We start from the raw sequence: 19,912 nt of genomic DNA, 5'->3' as shown, positions 1-19,912 counted from the left end.
AAAGTGGGTACAGGAGCGAATATCAGTCTTGTTGGCATTCAACTGGAGGAAATTCTTTGACATCCAGTTGGAGATTGCACGCATGCCTGCGGCAGTCTTTTGTTTAGTATCCTCTGAACTGCTATCAAATGGAGATAGCTGTTGCGTATCATCCGCGTATGAAAAAGGTACAAAATGATGGTCTCTGATGATCTTCGCCAGGGGTGCCATGTATAAATTAAATAGCGTTGGGCTAAGGCATGATCCCTGGAGCACTCCTTTATTCAGTGTTTTTTCTCTGGAGTGGAAAATTTCCAGTTTCACTGTTTGAATGCGTTGTTCCAAAAAACTTGAGAACCACTGACGGGCATACCCCGCTATGCTGATTTCCATTAATCTTTGTAGCAGTCTCTGATGTGCCACAGAATCAAAAGCTGTGGACAAGTCCAGCAGCAGCAGGGCTACAGCTTTGTCCCTATCCATGGCCAGCTTAACAGCATCTGTGACACCAAGCAGGGCCGTTTCCGTAGAGTGTTTGGGTCGGAATCCAGATTGTGAAGAATACAAACATTGCTGCGCCTCCATAAATTTCATGAGCTACCTATTGACCTGTCCCTTCATGAGTTTGCTCATAAGGGGGAGGAGGGAGATAGGACGATAGTTAGATAACTCTGAAGGTGCTATGTTTTTTTTTTGTGATTGGTAAAATTTGCACAGCTTTCCACGCCCTGGTTACTTTGCCCTCACTCTTAGAGTAATTGATGAGTGAGCCGATGGCAGAGGCAAGGGGATGTGCCAGTACGGCAAACCATTTTGCCGGCATTATATCACTGGGCGATCCTGATTTTGCTGTTTTCAGCAATTCCTCTACTTTAAGAGGGAAAAATGGGCAAGCAGATCACCTGTTCTAGGCTCCATATGGGTTGCAATGGGGATGTTCCCAGTGTCCCCATCTGATCTATTGGGGAAAGCATCATACATTTTTTCTATCTTATCAATGAAGAAATTCGAAATATTGTCGCATAAGATCTGGGAGGCAGGGATATAATTACTGCATGCTTTAGGAGCGGTAAAAGATTTGAGTATTGTATATAGCTGTTTCCCTGAGTTCCCTGCTTCAGTTCATTGGGCCAATATATATTTTTTTTGTGCCAGTTTAATGTTTTTATGGTACATGTTGGATGCAGCCTTGAAAATTTCTTTCTCTGATTGGAGGTGAGACTTGCGCCAAGATCTTTCGAATTTTTTTGCACTGTGATTTTTCTCTGCGTAAATCTTGAGAGAACCACATAGCCCGTTTTTTTTACGATTTAGGATCATATTATTAAGGACCTTATCTCCTTTTAATGCCAAAAAAGCGGACATTATCTTTTCGCCCTATTTGCAAGCCGGTGCTAACATGCATTAGCGCATGTTATCAGCCGTTTTGCCGACGCCTCGCTTTGCATCTCTAATGAGATGCAAAGTGGGCGTCACTGGGCGTACCTAACAACTAGCAGGAGATGCTCCGTCCGTTCGCGGAGAACAGAAAACCACTGAACGCTGTGAAAAATGCTAAGAAACCCCTACAGATAGTTTCGGAGTGCTGTCATCCAGCAGCGCATCCCGATTATTGTTCGACGCTCTCTTCCAGGCCTGACGTACCAGTCGCTTCGGGTACTCGCGTGACCGTAGTTGGAGTGCCAGTTCAACGGCATGCTTGTCAAAGAGGTCCCTGATGGAACAATTCCTTCGCACACGTAGGAACTGTTCCACCGGAAGATTCTCCCTGAGAGCCCTCGGGTGATGACTGTCAAAGGATAGAAGAGAATTCCTCGACATGGGCTTTTTGAACAGTTCGCACTGCAATGTGTCTTCATGGGAAAAGATGGAGATGTCAAGGACAGATAGCCGTTGCTGACTGAACTCGATGGTAAATTTCAAGAAGGCATTTTGTTGGTTAAGCCAAGTGTAAAAGGCCAGGATCTCTTGGCTAGTACCCCGCCAAACCACCAGTATATCATCTATGTACCTCTTCCACAGCACCAGATGTTGACGATAAGGGTTGCTGTGGTTCAGTACATAGTTTTGCTCAAAAAGATGGACATAAAGGTTGGCGAGGCTGGGCGCAAAAACGCTGCCCATAGAGGTGCCAGAGACTTGGAGAAAGATCTGATCCTTGAACCTGAAAAAGTTCCCCATCATTGCCATTCTGGCACACTCCATAATGAAGGTGACCGGAGTCATGCTGTCCAACTCTTGTGCCTCCAGAAGACCCCTAATGGAGTCTAAGGTTTCTTGTTGGGGAATGCACGTGTAAAGAGTCTCCACGTCAAAGCTGGCCAGAATATCGGTACTGGTGTTGAACTCGATCTCAGGCAAAATCCGTAATACATCAGAAGTATCTTTGAGATAGGTGGGCATCTCAATGACCATAGGCCGTAGGAAGAAATCCACAAACTTGGACAAAGGCTCAAGTAATGAGCCAATCCCAAATGTAATGGGTCGTCCCGGAGGTGGTCGTTGACTTTTGTGGATTTTGGGGAGGCAATAAAAGTATGGCATCACAGGGTTGTTGGTTACCAAAAATTTGGCCTCATGTGGCGCGATCCACCCTTCTGCCTCACCTTCCTCGACTAGATGTTTTATCTCCAAGGTTAACCTTGGTGTGGGATCTGTATCCAAAATCCGATAGGATTTGGTGTCATTCAGCTGTCTTAAGCACTCGGTCCGGTATACTGCAGTATCTTGAAGGACCGTAGCGCCCCCTTTGTCCGCTGGCTTGATAGTAACGGACGCATCTCTTGTCAGGTTCTGGGGGGCCAATCTGTCCTTCTTAGTAAAATTGCTATAATTAGTCAATCGTATGTCGCATAATGCCATCACATCATGAGTTACTGCCTTCTCAAAAGTGATGACCTGGGAGGGAACCTGATGTGACAAAGGTGTAAAGTTGGATTTAAGACGTAGACCGGTGTTCGTGTTGTTACTAGGGGACACAGTATTATCCATCTCTCTGTCTTTAAAGAAAAAGTGGAGCCGAATCTTTCTGAAGAAGTTCTCTAGCTCACATCTCAAAGGAAATTACTAACGGAGTGGTCCGACCAGATCACAGGTTCTGGAGGTAAAGAAGATAAATTAGGGGAGTTAGTAAGAATGAGATCCAGGGTGTGCCCAGCTATATGGGTAGGCCCAGTGTTGTTCAGAACTAACCCCATCGAAGTTATGTCCTCTAAAAATTGTACAGCATCGACATTATCTTTAATTTCGCTATGTAAATTAAAATCCCCAAGAAGGATGAAGTATTTGGAAGCCATAACATGTGGGGCAATCTTTTCCATCAATATTTAAGAGAAGTCTTTCAAAGGTCCTGGAGGGCGATATACTAAAGCTCCTCTCCAGCAGTTCTGTGGATGGATTGATGGATGGATAGATAGATAGATAGATAGATAGATAGATAGATAGATAGATAGATAGATAGATAGATAGATAGATAGATAGATAGATAGATAGATAGATAGATAGATAGATAGATAGATAGATAGATAGATAGATAGATAGATAGATAGATAGATAGATAGATAGATAGATAGATAGATAGATAGATAGATAGATAGATAGATAGATAGATAGATAGATAGATAGATAGATAGATAGATAGATAGATAGATAGATACTGGAAAGCTTCATTTAGTCCTTTGCTTGAGTGCTTGTTAGGTACCTGTCTTGCTCTCAGTGACAGTGCCCCACCGACTCCCAACTTCTACGCTCTCCTCTACCCTTGCAAGATGCCAGGCAGGCACTTTATTCAAAAGAATAGGTGTGGATGACCTGATAATTAACCTGTAGCTAGTGCATGGCAGGCTGAGTGTAGACCTGTTTTTTTAATGGGTCAAGTAAGACTACGAGTTCCAGAAGTCTAAGAAAATGCCACGACTGGCTTAACTAATCACTCCTGGACATGGGAAACTTGCAAGCTATGGACTGGACCCCACACCCATACATGCCAACAAACCCGATTCAGGAGAGACACCACATTTTTGAAGATAGAAAAGGTTGTCTCCCGTCTGAACTTGCGTCTGCTTCAATAGAAGTCAATAGGAGAAATACACTCCTCTGATATATTTTTTAATTGCCCCACTTTCCTCTTCTTCAATGTTGGCATGTATGCTCACCCCTTTGGGCCCCAGTAGCACTTCACTTAATGCAGCATCGATGTGTATGGTTCTCACTGTGCTTAGCCGTGTGCCTATTCTTATTATCCATATCATATTTTGGGCTGTCCTTGAACTCTGCCAACACTTTCACGAATAGAAATGCTATTTAGCAACATGTGCTCTCTATGACTTAAGGAAGAGAGGCTTGGCTGTAATCAAGATGGCCGCTGCTGTGTGAAGGTCCACCGCAACCACTGTCCTTCTGTGTTTCTGCTTCAGGGTGGCATGGGGGTCCATTGCAAGGTGACCACTGCACCTATGAAGGTCTGTCCCTTGTGTCTCTACTACAGGGTGGCATCGGTGTCCATTGTAAGGTGGCCACTGCACCTATGAAGGTCTGTCCCTTGTGTCTCTACTACAGGGTGGCCTTGGGGTACATTGTAAGGGAGCCGCAGCTGTCTGAAGATCTGTCCCCACCATTCTCCCTCTGTGTCTCTTCTAAAGGGAGGCATCAGTGGTCCATTGAAAGGTTCCCCCACTGCCCTTGGTTCCTCTTCTATAGGGTGGCATTAGGGGTCCATTGCAAGGGGGCAACTGCACCTGTGAAGGTCGGTCCCCTGTGTCTCTACTACAGGGTGGCCTTGGGGTCCATTGTAAGGGAGCCGCAGCTGTCTGAAGATCTGTCCCCACCACTGTCCCTCTGTGTCTCTTCTAAAGGGAGGCATCAGTGGTGCATTGAAAGGTTCCACCACTGCCTTTGGTTCCTCTTCTACAGGGTGGCATCGGGGTCCATTGCAAGGAGGCAACTGCACCTGTGAAGGTCGGTCCCCTGTGTCTCTGCTACAGGATGGCATCGGGCTCCATTGTAAGGGAGCCGCAGCTGTGTGAAGAACTGTCTCCACCACTGTCCCTCGGTGTGGCATTGGTGGTCCAGTGCAAGGGGCTGCTGTTGTGTGAAGATCCGACACCACCACTGTCCCCCTGTCCCTGTGCTGCAGGGTTGCGATGGGGGTCCATTGCAAGGTGGCCTCTGCTCTGAAAAGGTCCGTCCCCACCACTGTCCCTCTGTGCCTCGACTACAGGGTGGAATCGCAAGGGGCCTCTATTTTGTTAAGGTCTGTCCCCACCACTGTCCCCCTTTGTCTGCTACAGGGTGGGATTGGTTGTCCATTGCAATGGGGCCACCAATGTGTGAAGGTGCCTCTCTGACAGGGTGGCATCAGGGTCCATTGTAATGTGAATGCTTCTGTGTGAAGGCCCGTCCCCACCACTGTCTCTCTGTGGCTCTTTTAGAAGGTGGAATCAGGGGTCCACTGCTAGGAGGCTGCTGCTGTATGAAAGTCCTCCCTCTGTCTTAATTCTACAAGGTGTCATCAGGGGTACCCTGTAAGGGGGCCACTTATTTGTGAAGGTCCGTCCCAACCCCTGTCCCTCTGTGCCTCTGCTACAGGGGGTCAAGTGGGTCTGTTGCAAGGGGGGCACTGCTGTGTGAAGGCCTGTCCCCTCCACTATGCCTCTGTGTCTCTGCTACAGGGTGGCATCAGGGGTCCATTGCAAGGGTGGCACTGCTGTGTGAAGGTCCATCCCCATCACTTTTCCTCTGTCTCTCTGGTACAGGGTGGCATCGGTGGTCCATTGCAAGGGTGGCACTGCTGTGTGAAGGTCCATCCCCATCACTTTTCCTCTGTCTCTCTGGTCCAGGGTGGCATCGGTGGTTAATTGCAAGGGTGGCACTGCTGTGTGAAGGTCCATCCCCATCACTTTTCCTCTGTCTCTCTGGTCCAGGGTGGTATCGGGGGTCCATTGCAAGGGGGGCACTGCTGTGTGAAGGTCCGTACCCACCAAGGTCCCTCTGTCTCTCTGGTACAGGGTGGCATCGGGGGTCCATTGCAAGGGGGGCACTGCTGTGTGAAGGCCTGTCCCCTCCACTATGCCTCTGTGTCTCTGCTACAGGGTGGCATCAGGGGTCCATTGCAAGGGTGGCACTGCTGTGTGAAGGTCCATCCCCATCACTTTTCCTCTGTCTCTCTGGTACAGGGTGGCATCGGTGGTCCATTGCAAGGGTGGCACTGCTGTGTGAAGGTCCATCCCCATCACTTTTCCTCTGTCTCTCTGGTACAGGGTGGCATCGGGGGTCCATTGCAAGGGTGGCACTGCTGTGTGAAGGTCCATCCCCATCACTTTTCCTCTGTCTCTCTGGTACAGGGTGGCATCGGTGGTCCATTGCAAGGGTGGCACTGCTGTGTGAAGGTCCATCCCCATCACTTTTCCTCTGTCTCTCTGGTCCAGGGTGGCATCGGTGGTTAATTGCAAGGGTGGCACTGCTGTGTGAAGGTCCATCCCCATCACTTTTCCTCTGTCTCTCTGGTCCAGGGTGGCATCGGGGGTCCATTGAAAGGGGGGCACTGCTGTGTGAAGGTCCGTCCCCACCAAGGTCCCTCTGTCTCTCTGGTACAGGGTGGCATCAGGGGTCCATTGCAAGGGGTGCACTGCTGTGTGAAGGTCCGTCCCCACCAAAGTCCCTCTGTCTCTCTGGTACAGGGTGGCATCGGGGGTCCATTGCAAGGGGGGCACTGCTGTGTGAAGGTCCGTCCCCACCAAAGTCCCTCTGTCTCTCTGGTACAGGGTGGCATCGGGGGTCCATTGCAAGGGGGGCACTGCTGTGTGAAGGTCCATCCCCATCACTTTTCCTCAATCTCTCTTCTACAGGGTGGCATCGGGGGTCCATTCCAAGGCGGCTGGGATAATTCATTCCCAATGCAAAGGTGTCCATTCCCGGCCCTCCCTTCAATGAGTAGGAGTGTTAACCTATAGATTTTTTATATTACCTTTTGAGGCACCTCTGGCTACCCTTTTTTCTCTAAATTTAGATAAGAATTTCAAACTTGTAAGCTAAAAGCAAGGTTACTAGAGTGGGGCTTTTGTGGTGTAAAGAGTGACATTCCACAGTCCTGTTTTTAGTAAAATACGAGCATATTCTCCAGACACCCAGTTGAACAGGAACCAGTAAGTGAGAAGTGACAAGTGCAGAGTGAAGAGGGATGTGTCTCTCTTCGAGGGCATGTTTGTCTTTCTTCATTGATTGATCAGCAGGATGATGGCAGGTGCTGCAGTATAAAAGGTGGCAGTGTTTCCTGGAGATCACAGATATCTCACCATGGCCATGAAGGTCCTCTCTGTGACTGTGATGCTGATCCTAGCAGGTAAGTTTGTGATAATTGTGCATCTTTCCAACTTCTGGGGAGCAATGGGGGCCTCTTTGGTAAAAGGATATATCACTCTCCTGTCAGCATTTTTCAATGGGTGCCCTATATTCCGTGAATTATGTCTAGTATGCCAGTGCCAGTAATTTACCACTGGCGCTCTTTAGGGCAAGAATTACCGCCAGTGTGTCAGTGCCAGTATTTTGTCACAAGTGTGTGCCATGCTAAGGATTGCTGCAAGTGTGCCAGAACCAGTATTCTTTACCTTGGGTGTCTCTATAAGACAATAGTTACCTTCAGTATGCCAGGGCCAAGAACAAACTCGCAAGCTTCACATCACATTGTCACTGACATACACATTCACTCACTCACACTCATTCGCCCACACTCACTCATTCATTTTCACTCACACTCTCTTATATCCGCTTACGCTCATTCTTATTCAGTCTTACTCACTTACATTCACTCTGAGCCACACTCATTCTCTCACACTCACTCATTCATTCTCACTCACACTCTCTTTTATCCGCTTACACTCATTCTTATTCATTCTCACTCACTTACATTCACTCTGAGCCACACTCAATCTCTCACACTCACTAATTTGTTTCTCACTCGCACTCTCTTTTATCCGCTTACACTCATTCTTATTCATTCTCACTCACATTCACTCTGAGCCACACTCAATCTCTCACACTCCTCCTTTCTGACACTCAGACCCAGGTTACCTAAATCTTTGTGCCTGGATTGCGTCGCTTTTGTGACGCAAACATTGCAGAAAGTGTAGAGAGAGGGTTGGCTAGCCAACACAAATCAGGATTTCAGATGAGTAGTGTCCCAAAGTAATGCAAAGTTGCAATGTGAGTTGCTTTGCGTTATTTTGCATCATGAAGGCAGTCCATGGGTGTTGACACTCATCAATATATACAAACATTGGTGGATAGGAATTTGACCCATTATATTGTGCCTCCTTGAGGCAGACGTAAAGAGGTTTTAATTTCTCTTTGTTTTTACAACTTTGCATGTGTGCTGCGTTCTATACCATACATGCACAGTGGGTTAAAGCACAGTTTTTGTACCGGAAGGGACACCTTCAATTATAAAACCTATGTTTCTGAGAATACACACAGGCTTGCTCTACTCCCCTTGCACTATGGAACAGAGGTGTGTGCTGTGCACATAGGGAGAGAAAAAAATGCACCAAGTCCTTTTTCAGATGGCACATTTATTTCACTCTCCCCTTGTGCAATGCAGAGCTCAACTTTGGGACTAAATCATACACAATCTCACTTCACTGCATGTCACTGACTCTCCCTCATTTTCACTCACACACACACAAACACACACACACACACACACATGCTTACACATGAAGATGCACTCGCACATAAACATGCTCTTTCACATAAATATACTCTGCCTCAAAAGATTGCACACACCATACCATACTTTTAAAACCATTTTTACTTACTACAGCTGCCACCACAGGGCCTATGTGTGCTCCTCTGCTTATTATACTAACAGTAAAAAATAGAACATTATTCAATATTACAATATTGAAAAACAGGCAGAAAATAAGGAATGTGCCCCCCCCCGAGTTCTTGGTACTGACCTTTTCACCTCCGAGGCCAGGGGTCACAAAGACAGTCCCAGGGGTTGCCAAGGGCTAGCCAGGGGTCACAGCTGTGACGCCTGGTGACTCCTAAATGACGTCCATGCTTTCACCCATACAGAGTTTGAGGGCACTCCGTTCCAAAAGAAACAGTGTGCAATGTCCGACAGAGCCTTAGTCCACCTGCCTCATTTAGAGGAATGCCAACCTTAATTTGTCCATAGACTCAGTATCAGTTGGATTCTTTGACAGTGACTTCCCCCGACAGTGAGACATAGTAGGGACTGTCAGAGGAAGGACATTACACTGCATGACCTATTTTGAGTAAATAATGTGATTTATGTGTTTCCAATCTGTCATCACCAGGAAATTTCTTGTGAGAGTTTGTGCCAGGAAAGAAACAGCACCCAGTGATCTCCACACCCTAGGAGAATTGCACCAGTACCAGGCTGGGGGGGGGGGGGGGGCATTGTTTCTTTTCTGTTCATCACCACCAGAAAAAAACCTAGTGGAGAGATGATAATGGCCCCACACCCTGGTAGAAAGCTCCTAGGGTGTGGAGGTCACCAGGGGTTGTTTTCTTCTAATGCAAACTCCCTCCTTTTGAAAAGATTTGTAAATGGGCTTCCAAATCTACGGCAGCCACCCATCAATTGTTTTATGCCAATATCATAGTGGTTCTCTTCTACGTTTAGCGATGGCCACTGGGCATGCTGACATCTGTAAATTTGTTTAAATGTGGTTGTATGGATCTGTGGATGGGTGTGTGATTGGTTATGTGGTTGGGTGAGTGGGTGTATGAGTGTGTGAGTTGGTGTGTGGGTGGGTGTGTGAGTGATTCTGTGGATGATGTCATCAGTGACATGATATGTGAGGTCATAAGAAGTGTATTGCGGGGGGTAAGTTAGACTTAGCTGAGGTAACTATAACGGCTGAATTTCAGTTGTTTTGTATGAGTGAAATCTGAGCCTTTAATGCACTGTTATAAACTTATATGTAATAAACTTTTATGTTATTGTCTGATTGGTCTGTATTAACAAGAAATCTTTGATGTTTAAATCAGGAGTCTATTGAGCTATAATATATTAAATGAATTTGTTCTATGGGCAAAATATACTAATAGAGTCAGAGCTAAGGGGTTGTATAGAGAACTTTTCCAACCATACTCTCATTTTGGTGTCTTTTAATAAGTCATTCATTATAACTCTTTTAATTTTTAAGCCCATTACCCGCATGACAAAATAAATATTTACATTTTTTGTTCACCAACAGCCCGTGGATGCCTTCCAAGCTCAACCCCAGATATGCGAGTGAGTAAGTCTTTCAAATTTGACTTGGTATGAGAGGCTTGTGAATTAAACTGTATGCATTTAGAGTTGGAAGAACCAGATATCTCAAATAAGGGATAGAGCAGCAGGCCTACAGGCATCCGATGAAACCCCAATTGCTTTTATCTTTCACCTCCCAGATGAGGACAGGCGGCTGGTTACCCTCACTTGCATTGTGGTCCTTTAAACTGCCCGCCCCATTTTACCCCAGAGACTTAAAGGTAGTTTTATTCCCCCTGCCCTATTATGTACTAGGGACTTATAGGGTAGGTCATGCCAATAATAGGGGAACCCTAACTCATACTGCACCCCAGTGTATGGAGGTGTTTTCACTGTGGTCTAAGTGTTCTCAAGATGGCACTGGCACAGACCCTGGGTAGGCAGAGCCCAGGGGCAGTCAGAGTCAGTCACCACCAGTACCTCGACCATGGAATTCCATCCCCTTGGAAATCAGACTTAGCACAAACCAAACAAAAATAAGGCGCACCCTTCACTGCCAATCTGTGGGAAAGGCTGGGATGACATGGATCTGAATAGTAAGTTGCTATAGTCTTAATATAGACAACCTGTATGTTTACAACACCTTATGGGGGAAGATTCTCTCTATAAACCCTCAATCGCTGATATTTTAGAGGTTTTATACAGCGCTGGCTGTACCCAGAGGTATCAGAGCGATTTACACGATAGAGCTAGTAATGCTAAGAGACAAATGACAGCATCACAGAATAACAAAAACATCAGAGCGCTTTACAAGACTGAGATACAGATGGTAAAACAAAATTACAACCTTTACAACATCATTATAGGATAAACACCAGTTAAGACAGAGAATAGCAAAAGGCTTGAGGTTATACATGCCATGTAAACGGATACTTTTTAGGGGTCATGCGCTGCCCGCTTTGCAGAGTTTATCGGCAAGGTAAGGTGGTGCATTTTGATGGACGACTTTGTGTGTGATGCATGAGTTTTTGTAGGCAGGTCTGTCTCCGGCAGAAGTTTTAATTGTATTCCATAAACCACTTGCACGGATGTACGACCCCATCTGGTAGGTGCTCACTGGACTCCCCGCACCTTTATGCGATGATCTGTGAGAGACAGCGACACACCTTGCTAGTAAAGGACAGTTTTTTATTGTGAGTTCCGCAACATCACACTGTCCAGAGATGTCGAAGGCTTGCTTCGCTTTGTTGTCCAGAGTTGGTCTACCACGCACGTTCATAGACTGGATCAACGTTCCCTATTCCTTCCCCAATGGTAGATAGCTTCAGGGTCAATTGAGGAGGTATGTTAATTAAAAAAGAAATCCGCACAGTTCGTTTTATAAGAATGTGAAGGCATATACACATTGGTATGTCATAATAAGAAGTGTTTAGGGGTGCAGTCTGGATGGTGCTAGCAAAAGTCCATAACATCCAAGGTGAAGATAATGTGGAGACCAATCAACAGACTTGTTATGATAGTTGTCTCTAATATGAATTGTCTTGCCTACTATCACAAAGTTAGCTAGAAAAAGAGGAACCTTTTAATAATTAAAGTCATTTTTGGGGCTTGATTTCTCTGTTGGCACATTTCATATCAGCTCTTGAAACTAGTGGCATACGTCCTCTGATTCAGCAGTAGAGTCTCGGTTGTAATGCTCGACCCATTGAGTGTCTCACTTGCCTACAAACAGTTAAAGAATCTTCTAAGACCAATGAAAATGTATCGAGTGCACTCTATTTACTAATATATTAAGGATTGACTGATCAATTTATGCAGTCTACCAAAGCTTATGGCACATGTAATAAAGCAAACAAGATATTCCTCACGCTTTAACGGAGTATCCTAGCCTCCAAACTCTAAATGTGGCCCTCACTTGTTCTGTACTTTGTTCTGCAGTTAGCAAACCGGATCCCAATAAATTGGTCAATGTAACAGATGTTATTTCCAGTGCTCAGAAATGGCAGGAGAGTGATATGAAACACTACAGAAAAGTGTATTTATAATTAAAATAGCACGGAAATAAGTTTGTGAGTCTAAAATATATGGCCAGAGTTAATTTTATGTAACCAATTACCTTTCTAACATAGCTAGTAACTGATGTGTTTATGGCTGTTTTTGAATTGTTAATTAAAAATATTAATGTAAATACACTCATGAAAGGGCTGCGTGATCCGGCCACATTTCTGTGATATTCACCTAAACACACTAACAAACAAAACACCTCATTTTTATACTTAGGGCCTCATTTATGACAAGCGTGAAAACAGCGATGAGTCACTTTTCATTGCGCCCTCATTGCGACACCAGTGATGCGTCATATTTACAGTATGACACATCATGTCGCAAGGAGTTACAGATATGTCAGTATTTCTGATGTATCTGTAGGCGCAAAAATGACGCATCGCTGGAGTGTGTCATTTCACATGGGCAAGTCCCATTTCAAATGTGCCTGTGTCAGTCTTACGCCTGCTGTGAGGCAGGCCTAAGAAATTGACGCAATTGTGTCCTACAAGTGATGCAGTGAAATCTCATAGATTTCACTGCGTCACTTCTACGAGGCGTTAGAACGCCCCCTCTGCATACATTATACCTGGCGCAGGTATAATGTGGCGCAGGGGTTTACAAAGTGAGGCGTTTAGATAGATGCGTCACTTTGTAAATATGAAGCAACATGAGACATTTTATACCCTGCTGATGCGTCACAAAAAGTGATGCACCAGCGGCGCAAAAGTGACGCAAGGGCTCATAAATGAGCCCCTTAATGGTTTTCTTGAAAATCTAGACAGGTGATCCAGATCATATCTGCGGATTACCCAATGTCCTGAAGATAATTGTGGGCAGCACGACCGTCTTTCTGTAATAGGGTCCCTCGATGACTATTGTACACGTCATAATATTAGCAAGCTTCATTTAGATCTATTCACAATAACAAACTCATGAGGATCTGTGACTTGAACTAGAAATTCATTTGATTATAAAAAGGTTCTATCTTGTTTGTTTCTTCAAAAAAAGATACTTGGCTGTATAGATGGCTCTGGTAATTTGTGACTTCAAAGGGTAACTTTGATAATTATAATGTATCTCTGGTTGTTACAACACTTTATTAAACCTGTCCAAACTACACTACACAGCAGCTCTGTAAATATTGGTCAACTGGTTGAAATTTACTGAATGTGTTTATTGTGACTAGACAAGTCACAAAAGTCTGAGTCCTCTACAAAATAGAGCTGTTTCAGAATGTGTTAAGGTTACAAGGAACTTATCTCAGCAGTCACTAGCAGACAGGCATTTTTTAAGTTATTCCATCTTTTATCAGGAGGAGAAAAGCCTTGTTTTATTTGTAAAATCTCCGAATTATAAGACGCTGGGGAAGCAGAGAATAACACTGCACATTGCATGAGCTAGGATCTGGGATCCTTGGATGCATGACTGCTGGATGTCTATGGGGCTTCACTGCTATGAATGTTGAGTCATTTGCCTACAGTCATGGTACTGGAAGTATTCAATTATTTTGCTGCCGCATTTTTCCCAAATGTATGGATGAACACTTCCAACCTAAAACCCTGTGTAATTTGCATCTATCTCAGACGGATAAAAAGATACTACAAGAAAGCATTACACATAGTACCACAGCTGCAAAGTAGGTGACGCTGTTGCCCCCAGCAGTTTTAAAATGTGTTAAAATTACAATTAGGGGAATAATACTGCAAGGAATGTGCTGTAATATATAGATAATTTGCCTTTTCTTGCTGCTCCATTTGGTTGAGTATGCTGCATGAATGGGCCCTTGACTGACTCATGGCTCCAGTTACCCTGGATATAGCACAGGTTTAGGTTTAGGGACCTATAGAGCGCATGGCTACCCTCGGGCATCCCAAGGCTGGTATGAAACAAGACAGGGGGAATCCCAGCAGATTGGCTTTAGGGAAACAGCCACGTTGTCAGTCTTTTTTTAAAGGTCATTTTGTTCTCGATCATTCACAGCTCAGGGTCCAGACTGTTCCACAGCTTGGGTACCAGGTGTTTGAATGACCTCCCACCCCATCTCGATCTTTTGATTCTCGTGGTGTTCATCAGGATGTTTGATCCTGATCTGAGATGGCGACGGGGCAAGTACTGAGAGATCAGTTCTCGTACCAACGCGGGGCCTTTCCCGTGCATAGCTCTATGAGCCAGACAGAGGGACTTGAATTTGATCCTGGCTTGGACCAGAAGTCAGTGTAGCTCCTCAAGGGAAGCTCTAACTGACTGATGCCTGGGTATCTTCAGAAGCAGTCGGGCTGCTGCATTCTGTACCACCTACAGTATGTCTGTGACATATTTGGGGGAGGCTTGAACCACTCCCTTCTTTGAGTTTTCTGGGAGCAGGCTCAAAATTTTCCTGATCATTCGGAGCATCCCAAAGCAGGTGCTTGCCAATTTTTTGGCCTGGATCGCCATTGCTAGGTTCTGGTCCATCCGCATCCCAAGATTTTTTATGGAGTTTTTTGGGGGAGGAGGGGGTACCCCATTTAGCTGGCCAGGGTAGCTCCGAGCGTGGGCTGAGGTTGCTACCTAGGATCATAAGCTTGGTTTTGTCCCCATTCAGCTTAACCCCTTCAGTGCCTCGCCCTTTCCCCCTCCTGTGCCGGGCGTTACATTAGCGGGCGGGGTTCATGATGAGATAGTCTCGTCATGGGCACAGCGCAACCGTGCTCCATGACGAGACTATCTCGTCATGGGCACAGAAGAGGTTAAGACTGCATTCGGCCATCCAGGATCCAATCTTTTCCAGGCACGGGGCTAGTTGCCTATGGTCTGAGTTTGTGGCGTCTGAGATTGAGACCACTATTTGTGTGTCATCGGCATATGACACAATGGACAGATCGAACTCCTGTACTATGTGGGCTAATGGACTTAGGCATATGTTAAAGAGGGTCGGATTCAGGGAAGATCCCTGTGGAACCCCCATGGGGCTGAAAAGGAGTCTGAGAAGATTTCCGCCTCCATGCATTGGAAAGATCTACCATTCAGGAAAGAGGCCAGCCATTTGATGGCTGTACTCCTGATTCCAATCCCCTTCAGTCTATTGACCAGTACGGCATGGTCTACCGTATCAAAGGCCGCGCTTAGATCCAGTAGCACGATTGCTGCGGCTCTTCCCTGGTCTAAAATGCTTTTTAGTTTTTCGGTGACAACAAGCAAAGCTGACTCAGTGCTGTGTTTTGGTCGAAATCCAATCTGTGTCTGATGAATGATACCATTGTCTTCTAGGAAGTGTGAGATGGTGCAGTTCACGGGTTTCACGGCAATCTTGCTCAGGATGGGTAACAGTGAGATCGGATGGTAGTTCGCCAGGGAGGCGGGGTCAAGGTGGGGTTTTTTCAGTAGAGGTTTTACAATGGCATGCTTCCACTCTTTGGGTACTGGCCCACTTTCCAGGGATAGGGAAATGGGGTGGGCGAATTGGGTTAGGACGCCTTTCCCCCCTTTGACAAGAATATGGGGTGGAGCCGGGTCTAGAGGGGACCCTGATTCGATATTCTGTAGCAGGGACCCAACCTCCTCCTCACTCAGTTTGGGGAAAGTGCGCAGAACAGGGGGGGAGGGTAGTGGCTGGTCTGTATTCCTAGGAGGTTCAGGGGGGATGCTGAGAGTTTCGGTAGCTGTTGATGTCATGCTGATGTTAAGGGGGTTATAGATGTTTTCTACCTTGCTCTTAAAAAACGAGGCTAGCTCATTGCATCTCTCTTTTGAGCACTGGGAGACGTTTGTTCCTGGGTCGATTGTAGAGAGGGACTTTACAATTTTAAATGGCTTGCCCTTTCCTAATTTCCTTATGATATTGCTGGATAGCTAATTTGTAGGCTATTTTAAGCTCGGGTCGTAGGTTTTTCTCCAGTTTTGTTCTAACTTTTTACAGCTTTTCCTTTGAGCGACCAACTCAGGGCTGAACCAGGACGATCCATTGGAGTCTTTTGGCTTTATTGGACCTGGTTTCCTGAAGTTACGGTCTATGGATCTGTTTATCCAGGATACCCAATTTTTATGGGCTTCTTCTACATCTTTTGATTCTAGTGGGGAAGATGACTCAAGGTCTGTAGTCCAGGCTTCGGGGGCCTGCCTTGGCCGTTTACGTCCCAGTACAGGGCTTACTTTTTTGGGCTCTGTAAATTGGGGTTTTAGAAACTGGATTGGACTGAAGAAGTGGTCTGTCCAAGGCATACGTAAGGTGGCTAGTGATTCCAGTCTGGTGTCATTTGAGAAAATGGGGTCCAGAATGTGGTCCTTTTCGTGAGTGGGCAGGTGTACCAGTTGTGTGAGCTGTATGGCATCCACGTCGGCTACACATCTCTTAGTCGAAGGATAAGAGTGATCGTCCAGGTGGATGTTGAAGTCACCTAGGACGATAAAGGCGCGTTTTCCTATTATCATGCGTGCCAAAATGTCTGGGGCAGCTTCTAAAAATGGTGTACAGGACTCTGGCGGTCTGTAAATAAGACAGCCTGAAAAGGAGCAAGCAGGGGTGGGAGACAGTCTGAGAGCAAAGGCCTCACACTTAGCTATGTTGAGAGGGTTGAAAAACACAGGCTAGGTGAGATTTCCAAATGATAGCGATGCTCCCTCCTATTGTCCCCACTCTATCATGGCGATGGATATAAAAGCCCTGGGGAAGAGTGTTTACAATGTCTGGCATAGAGCTTTCTCGGAGCCAGGTTTCTATCAGAAATAGATTCTCCAGCTCTTCCTCCTCTATTAGGAGCTTGATCTCGATTGCATGTTTGGGGAGGGATCTGCTGTTTATTAGTCCCATCTTCCAGTAATTAATGTGTTCTGTCTTTCCCACTGCACCATTTACCTGCTGCAACTAGGTCACCTCTATATCTCCGCAGACCGAGCAGCTCAGAGGCTCATCGGGGACCAGAGCGTGCTGGCAGGTGGGGTGTGCTCCTGTATCAAGTGCACGGAGCTCTTTGTTTTTTTATGTTAAAGGTTTTGGAGGAACCTGGGTGGTTTGGGCAGGGTTTCTAGCCCCTGGTCCCGGACTGGCGCAGACGGGTGCAGACGGCTTGCCATATGCGTGCCTCCGTCACCCCAGCACCTCGCCCACTGCGTGTCGTCGCCATCCCAGTCTTAAATCCAGACCCGGGAAGTGCCTTTGCGAGAGAACTAGACCGCCAACTCTAAAGATGGCGTCCGTCTAGTGACCTCGTGGAAGTGAGTATTTCCGGTGTGTACTTCTCCCTCCACCTAATCAGCTACTGTAGCTGTGGTGGACCGGGGAGAGTCAAGTGCAAATGAGTATGGAGGTATTTAGTGCAATCCTTTTTTTTTTAAAGCGAGTTATGTGCAGCTTAAAACAAATAATGTGCACCAGTTAAAACTTTTAAAAGCGTGTCACATTCATCAAAATGCAGAGTGCGCTAGCAGCGAAGTCAGGACAACAGGTGACAGTTTAAAAAACTGTTTTCAATTTTCAGAGCAGCGTGCGTGAACCTTGTGGCTTTCGGCACGCATACATGCACGAAAATGCCTGTCTTGCTCAGTCAGTCTTGATCAATGAGATTGAATTAAGAAAAAAAGACTTAGGCAGTGACTGCCAAATACCGTGTTTTTACATTGGACAATGATGTACTTGTAGCCCAATAAATAGCTATGCCTTGTTTGAACCTGTTCCATTTATAAAATACACACGGTTTGTACATATACATGTCAGCACCTCTGTGTACTACACTGTTACTTATATATCTACAGTCTCATGAGTTCCATCAATGACCACAGGAAACAAGAAAAATGGCTGAGACAGTTTCAGTGATTAAAATGTCAGTGGGTTTGTGTTAGAATTGAGAATTCATTCGCAAGTGAGCTATACAATTCGACCACACAAGTACATAGCATAATTTTTTTTTCTGGTTAATTTTTATAATAATGATTTTAGCTCATCACCAAATATACATTTTAGGAATCTTTTTAATTTTATTACCACCCTGGAGTCTAGGCCCGATTTTGATGACACCAGTGGCTTTGTGTTGGGAGATAATTTTAATGCAAGACTTAATGTTGATTGCTCAACCATGAAGGACTGTAATCCGGCACCTGGGTGTCAAAGGGGCGTGGAATTAACTTCCTTTTTGAGCACACATAATTTGGAGAATGCCATGGACATAATGGCTAACTGTTTCCCAACAGCCTCCCTAGTGCCCACATTTAGAGGTAGAGATTGCTCATCAATAATTGATTATATTTTTATTTCCCCTGGGCTGGCCGATCGTATCAGTAAGGCTATGGTAATTCCTATGCCGCAGGGGGATCACAACCCCATTAAGATCTGCTTAAAAGCAATCTACCGCCCAGTCTATAACAAGGAATGTGGTGCTAGGAACCTCTCCATTAGTTCAAATAACCTCACATTAAAATGGAGGGGTATTAATGTTACGGCAACTTTCCAGACCCTGGTCAGAGATAACCTACTCCTTTTTTTCTCATGTCTGTCTGATCTAAACCCGAATCCTGGGGCAGTTGAGGATTTCGTTAAGATTTGTTCAGCTCTTCGAGTCCAGCTTATGACTCCGCCGCTTGTAATCACGGTTGACCAGGGATGGTTTGATCATGAGTGTTCTCTGGCCAACCGTGATTTGCGGCGTGTCTTATCTTCCTGCCCGAGGAATTTGACCGATGTGAAAAATGCTAGGACTCGATATTAACTGGCCATTATTAGAAGGAAGGAGGAGATCCTCGAGGAACGCTGGGAGGCGTTAGCGCAAACCGCTGCCCGTGGAAGGGGGGATATCTTTTGGGCTGCGGTTAAAGATCTGCGCTACTCAGGTCAGCTCTCGACCCCAATGGATTGTACCATTCCCGGAGCTGCCTGGGTGGACCATTTTTCTAAGATTTATGCTGTCCCATCCTCATCGACGGCTACTCCAATATTCAACCACCCTCCATGGGTAGACATATCATTATCTGAGGTGAAAGAGGCCATCGCACAGAGCGCGGGGAAAAAAGCCCCAGGCTCAGATGGCCTTCCCATTGACATTATTAAAGCCTACCCCGATTTATGGGCCCCTCTCTTGTTGAACGTTTTTAAAAATTTAACTTTCACCTCTCCACCACCACCAACTTGGTCATCGAGTATAATAGTGCCTATTTTTAAGAAGGGCGATCGGTCCCAACCATCATATTATAGGCCAATCTCCCTTATTGATAACACCTTAAAAATTTTAGGCAGAGTATTGTATAATAAAATCCTAACATGGGCCGAGGATAACCACATTTTGGAGAGTTGCCAGCTGGGTTTTCATAATAAGGTTGGCACTGCAGAGCAGTGCCTCAATCTCAACCTTATTTTGGGCAAATACACTGTTGAACGTAAATGCCCAATTTACCTTGCTTTTATGGATTTATCTACTGCCTTCGACCTTGTCAACAGGTCACTGCTTTGGAGGGCCTTATTGAAATACGGTCTGGACGAATCCATGGTCCTCTTCCTGGCCTATCTGCATAGAGATCTGAAGGCTTGTGTCAGGATTGGCCATGGGGGTGAGGTAACTGAGATGGTAAGAATCAATAGAGGGGTTAGACAGGGCTGCGTCCTAGCCCCTCTTTTATTTATCATTTATATCAATGGCCTACACAAACACCTGGTCTCCCTAACTGGCAACGTTCCGTTAATAAACGGTAACCATCTCCCCG

General features: G+C 45.7%; 1 protein-coding gene across 1 annotated transcript in view; it reads left to right on the top strand.

Moving 5' to 3' along the window:
• Positions 1-7,263: 7,263 nt before the first annotated feature.
• Positions 7,264-19,912, top strand: part of LOC146829994 (uncharacterized) — a 135,976-nt gene continuing 123,327 nt past the window's right edge. Inside the window, exons 1-2 of the mRNA XM_085604237.1 lie at positions 7,264-7,318; positions 10,203-10,244. Coding sequence (XP_085460363.1) covers positions 7,273-7,318; positions 10,203-10,244 — 88 coding nt within the window. The 5' untranslated portion in view covers positions 7,264-7,272. The remainder of the gene's footprint in view (positions 7,319-10,202; positions 10,245-19,912) is intronic.

This window comes from Triturus cristatus, chromosome 5_1, assembly GCF_964204655.1.
Source record: "Triturus cristatus chromosome 5_1, aTriCri1.1, whole genome shotgun sequence".
Classification (NCBI taxonomy): domain Eukaryota; kingdom Metazoa; phylum Chordata; class Amphibia; order Caudata; family Salamandridae; genus Triturus; species Triturus cristatus.
Note: the sequence above shows the minus strand (reverse complement) of the source record. Positions and strands in the feature narration are given on the sequence as shown.